Source organism: Triturus cristatus, chromosome 8 (genome assembly GCF_964204655.1).
Source record: "Triturus cristatus chromosome 8, aTriCri1.1, whole genome shotgun sequence".
In the NCBI taxonomy this organism is placed as follows: domain Eukaryota; kingdom Metazoa; phylum Chordata; class Amphibia; order Caudata; family Salamandridae; genus Triturus; species Triturus cristatus.
The window spans coordinates 744198013-744207456 of NC_140591.1; the positions used below are offsets into that span (position 1 = coordinate 744198013).

The window sequence follows — 9444 nt, forward strand, 5'->3', positions numbered from 1 at the left end:
CTTGCACCTGGAATATGCCATCTGTGAGTCTACCTTACCAAGTGGTGCCACCCCAGTCCTGTACCCTTGGAAATGGGCCTAAGGTGCTTGCTAGCGGAAGTGACACATCTTCTCTGCTGAAGGACGCATCCCCGATCAGAACTGATGTATCTCCTCCACTGAGCAGCACACCCCCAAGCAGAATCGATGCATCAACACTGCTGCATTGATTCGACTATTCGCAAAGACCTGCATCACTTCCTCTGACCTCTGAAAAGACGCATTGCTCCTGATGGTGCAAGGGATCGACAGGCCAGGTCCTTGCATCTCTCATCAATGGCAGCCTCGATGGCAATGCTGGACTCTGCCTTGCAGTCTCGCAGCTCCTCAGAACCGATGCATTGCCAGCAGCACACTGCATCCCCCATGCCAGACTTTGCATCACAAGTCCCGTCAACGGGACTTTGCACCGCAGCCTTGCCTCATCTCGGAACCGACATATTACTTCGGCAGTGCGGCGCATCTTTGATGGGGATCCATGCAACGCTCCGCAACCAGGATGTAAGGTACTCTGTTCAGTAGGCCTAACTGGGTCCATGTGGCCGGCCTGCCCTTCATCGTAGGCTTTGTCCCGGTCCAGCACAACCAGATATCCCTAGTAGACCTTTGTGTTTTTTAAGTGTTATTTTCACTAAAAACTCTCAAATTCAATATCTCCAGTTGAACTAATTGGATTTTTGCCATTTTGGTCTTGTTTCATTTAATAAAAAGGCCTCTATTTTTCTAAATCTGTTGTGGATTCCTTTTGTGGTGTGTTTTCACAGTTTTACTGTTTGAAGTGTTGCACAAGTACCTTGCAAATTGCTTCTGAGTTAAGCCTGACTGCTTTGCGCCAAGCTACCAAGGGGGTGTGTACAGGTTAAAATGGGGTTTACTTGTGCCTTACCCTGACAAGGAATATGGTTGCTGCTTAACCATGGTTTACACCCCAGTTAACCAAAAACCCAATTTCTTACACTGATGTGTTAAATAAAATGAAATAAAACACACCAGTACTGTGAGCTCCCTTCTAGAAGCGCAACACACTCACTGCTAGGAAACTTGCAGCACTGCAGCTTCTCATAATAGAGTGTTCTCTGGCAAGGCCCTAGGGCACTATAAGATGCATGACTAACTAGTGCAATTTAATGTGGTGAGGCACACAACAGCAATTATAATGCATTAGTCTAATCCCTAAGGTGTGGTACTTGGCAGTGCTATGCTAATACTGTGCATACTATGTGTGAGACATCCGACACACCAATGTTTCCACCTAATCCTCTGGGAGATATGCCAAAATACCTACACTCAGTGGCGGCTGGTGACACTCAAATATGGTGTGGAATTTTTAGGGTACTGGCGCTACCTTCACATCATTCATTTTTAGGTCTCGCTGAGCCCAGCGCATGGGCGCTGGCTCGGAGAGACGTTTTGTATGTGGGCTTTTCAAAGTGCTGCTGGCTGGCCTAACGCTTGCGTTCACGAGATCGTGCACGCGCGAAGCTGGCCGCCAGCAGCACTTTGAAAACTCGTGCGTCATCGCGATCACTTTCGCTTTCAGAGCGATCGCGATCACGATGACGCACGCGCGCACACAACTCCCGCTTCTCCCCTCCCCCACCACATATCGCGTCTCGTTCTTTTTTAGCTTCCGGTACTGTTGACACCTATGCGAATGCACAGACTTGTTTTAAGGAAGGCATCACCGCCTCAACCTTAAAGGCGATCAGTAATATACCCGCACAGCAAGTAGTGTCTTAATAAAAATCCGTAATGCACTCGCCGCGTTCTGCTGGGAACAGGTAGGTGCTACTGTTTTTGTTTTGAGATTTATTGTTAGTTGACGCTACTATTGAAATTGCTGTGTTTCGTCTTGACTGACAGAATTAAAATGACAATTTCTTTGTCTTTTGCCGTTTCCACAACGCTGAAGATTACAGCTATTTATTAGTGTAGGTATCCCTGTCGAGTGACGCACAACCAGTTTATCGACATATGAAGGCGAAAGACTGCAGTTGGCCCTGCGCGGTTAGGAATTTAGGAGCTGCAGGCCCCCCTCATATGCCAGCAGCATAGTTGACACATTTATACGCGTTATGGTCCTGAAATAAGCGTTAGTAACATCATGTTACTATAGAAAGTGTGTATATTCTTTCCAGGTTTGTTAGAAATCAGAGCGTGGTTTGTTGTTAAATCTGCAATGAGTCCCAGAAGGGCACACATAACTATTGGTGCTATTAAATACATAAGACCCGTATCTTTGAGAGCTCTTAGACATAGGCATGCTGGCAGTACAGCCTCTCGCATTCCGGCAGTAGAGTCTTTGATGTTTGTTGGCACAAGGTAAAGCTGCTTTCGAGACTGTATTTGTTTCAGCTGTTGTAGGAGAGGAGACTGTCAGGGTCTTTCTTTATCCATAGCCATTCGCATTCCAAGGCCTGCCTTTGATGTGCTGCTGTGTACGGAGGATGGTTGCTGAAACCACTTTTTTGGCAGCATTTCTTACAGATGCCCCACACTGGAGGCAATCCCATATGCGTGTTTTTAATAAAGTGTTCCTGTTTTTTATTCATGCTTTTACGTTTTTGATTTTTGAGGCACCTCCATCTATTATACAGCGGAAGCTTTAGCAAGTGTGATTTAATTTGTTTATTCATTTGTTTCAAGATCACAAAATGTGACTGCAGCCACAACCGATGGGTCAGCAATTGTCTGGTTGCCATGAGTCAGTAGAGATGTCAGGCTCTATTCATAAACAGTTAGCTGTGACTTACTCTTGGAGTACTCCTGTATTATTACTCCTAGGCCATCATTACAAGGGAGAGGTGTGGCGCAGCAGCCAGAGCAGCCGACTCTGGAGCGCGGGTCCACGGTTCGATCGGTATCTCAGCTCAGCATAATGTGACTCTGGTTAATAGCTCACTTAATCTCGCTGCTGAATCACAAAGTACTTGTTTGTGCATTGCACTTCTGACTTTGACCTCTCGGAATCAGCTGGATTGATTTTGCAAAACCAATATTGTTTTCGAATCAAGCCCTAATCTGAATGAGATGCTAAACATCTAAAGCAACGCTAAAAGAAAATATTCCTTACCTAACACTAACCATATAAGTGTAGGGCTGGTTCACAAAGATATTTCGGTGAGTAGCTGTCTTTTACTACTATTCAAGGTGTAAATTACTTCTAAATATTGAGGCCTGCTTTACACATCCTTTTCTTACACCAGACCAGGCTCTCCGGCTCTGCTCCTTTCTTCTGTTACCCCCCACCAGCCCCGCCCTCTTTCATCCTCATTAGAAGAAAAGCTGTCTTGGATGACTGAACTAATGAGTGTAAAAGCTACGTTTGTGGCTAGCACATCCTACTGGGCTTGACATTTGAAAGATAACAGATCAAACAGGACACTCAAAATGAAGGCATGATGGCAGGGCTCTCAGTGCCAGAAAAGTATTTCGAGTTATCGGGTAAAATTACATTGTCCATCTACTCTCTTACAAATGGATGGTCAGCTAGGAAAAAATATGCATACATTGTAAGAGAGTGCATTTTATTTTCAATTGACGTCAGAACCACAGGACAGAACTATTCACCATGAGTGCGACTGAATATAAAATATGATCTTTGCATCAATTATAGTTTCAGTGTGGATTGCAGCAAGTACGTGATGAGGCATTTGAGTACTTGCACTAAGGTTATAACAAGCATTGGCATAGCCAATAGGTCTCGCCTTGGGGACCTTATAAGTGTTTAGCCACGCAACGGCTGATGTTGTTGCACCAAGGATATTGTGCTGGATAACTAAACACTTATAAGGTCCCAAAAGCGAGACCTATTGGCTATGCCAATGCTTGTTTTATTATTGCAGTTTTTACACAGCACAAACAGAATCAACAATATTGGAGTCCATTTCCTGAGTACCATTACATAACATAAGACTCAAGACATTATGTTATATAATAAATAAACATAATAAATAAACAATTAACTTAATGAGCAGTTGATCTTCTTTGTACACCCGTGGGCTGACTCTTTGAAATCCACCCACAATGCACACTGAAGAGCTGCGAAATGAATGCCGGGCAGCCAAAGTGAAACTAAGCTCCATGCATCTCACCCAATCAAAGCACTGCTCTCATGCTGTTTATAATAGTATTCAGCTAGGACAGGCGAACACAGTGCTCAATCTAAGACCGATGGAGCTGAGTCTTTGCTTCCTTAGCTCCCTGACAGCGATGACATGGGCAGCCTGAACTGCACTTGTCAGGCTGGCCATGAGCAAAATCCTGATCAACCTGACATGCGCATTTCATTTAAACAACGCTAGCTGCGGGTCGCCAATAAATCACGCCTACTAGTATAAACAGTAAACCTGTGGTGGCATACATAATGTGAATGTGATTTAGGTAATGTCTCACAGTCAGGGATCAATGTCCTTATGTCTCTATGGAGAAACTGCCCCTGCCTACACCATAGTGCTGTTCAGGAATATGTGCCCCCCAAATTGAAAGATTTCGGTGGCATTCCTTCTAGGTGCACTGATGGGGGCTCTGACATAAAGTCTGCCAGTTCTTCCTTCTGCCTTTCTACTTACCCCATGCCTGCCCATTCTCCCTGGAGAGCTGCCTGCTCGCTCCCCAATGTACCCAGTAGCGACCCTGCCAGCGTTCCACTTAGCCTGCTTGTCTGATTCTCTCCCTGAGTATTCCTGTTTTCCCGAAGACTTTCCAACAAGTTCTGCTACTTTCCCCTGAGCCTGCCCTCTTCCCCCAGGATGTCCTACGTTTATAGCATTTTGCTCAATATCCGCAGTCATTTATATTTCCGTACAGCGATGGTTTTTCTTAGAGGGCGTCCGGGCTCCTACCCCTTTACATTCACAGTCAAAAGAAAGCTTTGAACAGAAGCAAAGTTAACTGCTTTATTTAAAAAAAAAAAACCTTATTCACAGTACGCACTGAATTATCTTTCTGGGAGCTGCTGTTCACTCCTACTCACCGTACTTATTGCTGTGGTGACAATAACGTGACGCTTTGCCCTAAGTATGCTCTCCTGGGCGGGTCCAACTCTAGAGTATTTGCCTGGCTGAAAACCTCACAGCCCTGAGGCCTGTGAGGTCATCACCTCGGCAAAGACACTGCATCCATGACCAGGCTCCACCCCCTAATGACATGAGGATAAAGTTAGCCCTGGGCGTTTAAGTCTCAAGCCCTGTGGCACTAAGTCTCCTCTTCAATCAGGGAGTGGAGCGCATTGTCACCACACCCTTTTCCAACTCGTCACAAGGTGGTAAAGGTTGTGGTACAGACTGCAGGGAGGAAGTCAGAAATCGAGTCTGCACAGTTTGTCATCGGTTTTGAAGACACACTGCGCAGACTCGAGGAGTCTTGCTTCCCGCGCCGCAGTTAGATGCCATTTGCCGGCTTCCCGGGGTCCACGCGGGAGACCCGCTAAGAGGGCGGCCGCCTTAGTGCCACAAGAAGGCACAGGAGGTAGTCTCCCAGTGTTTGGGACCCTCAGGGGTCTGGTAGGTCACGTCACTTCCGGGGAGAGGGGGCGGGGGTGAGGTATTTATACCTTCCCCTGCCCACTGGGCGCCCTCTTTGCCCACTACCCCTGATGCCGTTTAGACGACCGCTGCTGGACACGAGGTTAGTCTGCTGCCTTGCGCAGCATCCCCTGCCCCCCCACCTCCATGGCAGCTCTGACATGGTTCCGGGTAGGGGACTCTGAACAGGAAGGTCATGTGTGTTATGGATGTGTCTTCGGTCAAGTGCTACAGGGTTGGTCCGCGGGACTCTGGAGGGCCTGCCGAACCTGGGGAGGCCGGCGCGACGGGGCACCATTATGCAGGGGGTGTGCGGGGTAGGCCGGGACACGTCGGCCGGACCCAATGTATTCATTGAGGAGCAAGGCTACAGGCCTCCTGCCCGCGTGCCCCCCCCACCCCGGTGGGATTCCTGCTGGCGCGCGGGCTATGCAAGGTCAGGTGGAGACATAGGGTCAGGCTGGGCCAACGAGGCCTTGCTTCTGGGCCTGTCGGTGCCTGAGGCGACTAGTGACGCAAAGGGAGGTCCTGCGTAGGTGTCGGTTTTGCCCCGGCTACCACGCTATGCCGGGAGCATGTGGGGGAAGGGCATCGGGGAGCGTGCCAGGGCTTAGGCCCATGCATCGTAGGTCGCCTGCTGGCACAGGCATGTGCCCGATCGGGTCTGCTGGGTCCTTGTGCCGAGTCGAACAGGCCCTCAATTTTAGTAAGGATTGGGGGGGTGGGCCTCAGGTGCGGGGAGGCCGCTGCAGCTCACCTCTCCCCCCACCTGCGATCGCGTGTCACCTCATCAAAGGGGCCAAGAGTGTCGCATGCAGGAGAGCGCTACCCCCGACCCATCGTCGGGACAGTCTCCGTTTAACAGGAGCCCCGTCTGTCTAGCTGGCAGCCAGCGGTTTGCGATGGGCAGTCGTGCTTTACAGCAAAGTGTACTATGAGCTATAATTAGTGTAAATTAATTTTGTTTTAAAACTTGAGACTGGGTCTCACAAAGAAGGTGTCTTGTCTGGTTATTTCTCTGAGATTGCTGTTGGGGGGGATGGTGAATGTTGCCGATATTGGCACTATGAGCTATGGCATGTCTTCAGATTTATTGTCAGCATTAGATTCATGGGGACGTGGAATGAAGGACAAAGAGTGTGTTTATCTGAAGGAGTCCGCCGCATCGCCGACTCGTGTGTCTTGAAGCTTCCCTCCATGTCACTAGGTGAGGTACTAAAAATGCCGACTGGCCAATTTGATTTGTTGCAGTTATTGGAGGCCTGGCCTGCTAAAATTAATGCCCGTTTTGTTTCTTGCATAATTATTCCCTCCTTCATGCTTTTGGAGGGTTTTGAAAGACAACAGCTGTTTTTACTTAACTATCATTGTGGGATTTGCAGAGACGCTTGACGAGTTCCTATTCTGAACTCTACAAAAAAATCAAGTCAGTGAGCTGGATGACATAAATAAATCACTTTGAATCACTTGGATAAATATTTGTGACTTCCCGAAAAGCAGAATAATTTATTGCACTGTTGCACTCTAATCAACAAAGATTTAAAATAGGAGGCTGGGGACGGCACGTATGTTGAAAACATTTTCCACATAGAGACGGCGTTCAAAGTGTAACCTGCGGCAGTAGCGGCTCGTGGAGGGAGTTCGGTGGGGCAGTGAGGCGGGGAGGGGCAGGGTGGGGAAATGTAAACACCGCAATATGGATGAACGGAGGTAAGTACACATTTAAATTAATAAAACGAATTCCTTTGCGCGTGCTGCATCGCATTTTGCTTGCCCCATGTGAAAGGACACATTGCTGGAGTTGAGTCACTTTTTTGACACATTCCAGCAATGCGTAAATTTTGCACCTACAGATACGTCAGAAATACTGACGTATCTGTAACTCCTTGCGACATGATGCGTCATACAGTAAATATGACGCATCCATCATGTCGCAAGGAGGGCGCACTGAGAAGTGATGCATTGCTACTTTCACGCAGCAGTGCGTCACTTCTCATAAATGAGGCCCGAAATGGCGACTAGCTTCCCAAAAAATGGCGTGCCTACTAAATTGACCCCCTACACCAGGCCTAGCCCAGCCCACCCACTCTCAAACTTCACCAGCCCCCACTGTTTTCGTATGTCCATTCTTCCACCGATTCTGCTTTTCTGCCAGCCTGCTTGCTTCTCCACAGTCCTGCCACTCTCCACCACAAACCAAACTGTGTTCATTTAAGCACGCCTTTGTCCTCCAGGTTGTCTACCCAGCACAAGCCTGCTCATTTCTCTCTCGGGGCCTTCTCTTTCCCCCCTGTTCTAAACTTTTTTCCCTAGTTTTCCCATTCTTCCTACGAGTCTCCACGCCTCTGCGAGAGTGAGTCATTGCTTTCCATATAATTTGTCCACTTTCGCCTCAGCCCGCTTTTGCTACTTTGCTATCTATCTCTCCAGCCTGCCCACTTTCTTCTCAGCCTGCCTACTTTCAATTCAACGTGGCCGCTTGCAACCGCAGCATGTCCATTTTCTGATCTCCTCTAAGTCTGCCCAGTTTCCTCTTGGCATAATTGGTTGGCCTCTATAATTCTAACCCAAATCTGTCAGCTTCCCCTCCCCACTTATTATTCATCCTGTCCACTTTATCGCAGTCTGTCCTTTCTCATCTCGAGTTTTCCCATCCTCCCCTGCACTCTTTTCTAAGCCTAGGAATCACGGAGGATGCAAGGTGGACACGTGCACAGGCTATCACTTGCTGGTCACGTGACGCATACAAAGCCGGATAAATAGTAGGAATTTGTGTTAGTCGCCAGACTTTAGGGTGACTAAACGGTTCCATTTATTTTAGCTTTTTAAATTTGAGCTGCTGATGAAGCAAAAACATATTACCCTTTTTACTATTTGTCTCAGTATTTCTACTTTCTGACGGTAATGGTTAGGAGAAATAATTCCCAAATTAAATAGCTATGTTAGATTTACTTCTGCGAAGTCTAGAGTTTCGTACCTTAGAGGCAAGAAATCCATCTCTGTATTGAAGCAGCAGCCGGGGATACTGCAGGTCTTCGGAGGAGCTCATGGTGTTCATGTCTGACCGATTTGTGTCTGACGGGTTCATGTGGTGAGTGAACTGCTTCAACAATCGTGGGCGAGGACTCCGAGCTGAAAGCGCATGTCACGCCTCTCATGTCCTAGTGCCCGGTGCCGCCGCCAAGCCCTTACTTTTTGTTTACCGAAGAGACGGAGCAATCTATCGGAACTACCGCGCAAATGATAATTCTTGCACTAGCGCTCATTATACCGTTTACAAAAGAAAGGATGAAAGTATAAACTCTGTAAAGCTTGAGAGTTGTAACACGCACGGAGCACGCAACTCAACCTACTGAGCTGTCTTAGGGGCATATTATCAAGGACGGCGTTAAAAATTATCGCCGGTTTAGCGGCAGAAAACTGCCGCTAAACCGGCGATAATGGGCTTGATAATATGCTCTATTGAAATTGCTGTGTTTCGTCTTGACTGACAGAATTAAAATGACAATTTCTTTGTCTTTTGCCGTTTCCACAACGCTGAAGATTACAGCTATTTATTAGTGTAGGTATCCCTGTCGAGTGACGCACAACTAGTTTATCGACATATGAAGGCGAAAGACTGCAGTTGGCCCTGCGCGGTCAGGAATTTAGGAGCTGCAGGCCCCCCTCATATGCCAGCAGCATAGTTGACACATTTATACGCGTTATGGTCCTGAAATAAGCGTTAGTAACATCATGTTACTATAGAAAATGTGTATATTCTTTCCAGGTTTGTTAGAAATCAGAGCGTGGTTTGTTGTTAAATCTGCAATGAGTCCCAGAAGGGCACACATAACTATTGGTGCTATTAAATACATAAGACCCGTATCTTTGAGAGCTC

General features: G+C 47.4%; 1 protein-coding gene across 2 annotated transcripts in view; it reads right to left on the reverse strand.

Annotated features, from left to right (window-relative positions):
• Positions 1-8734, reverse strand: part of LOC146805006 (acetylserotonin O-methyltransferase-like) — a 723771-nt gene extending 715037 nt beyond the window's left edge. The window contains exon 1 of one of the 2 annotated variants that reach the window (XM_085622160.1): positions 8542-8697. In XM_085622160.1, coding sequence (XP_085478286.1) covers positions 8542-8652 — 111 coding nt within the window. In that variant the 5' untranslated portion in view covers positions 8653-8697. Of the gene's footprint in view, positions 1-8541 lie in introns of both variants that reach the window. The other variant, XM_085622159.1, reaches the window with a different exon arrangement.
• Positions 8735-9444: the final 710 nt, after the last annotated feature.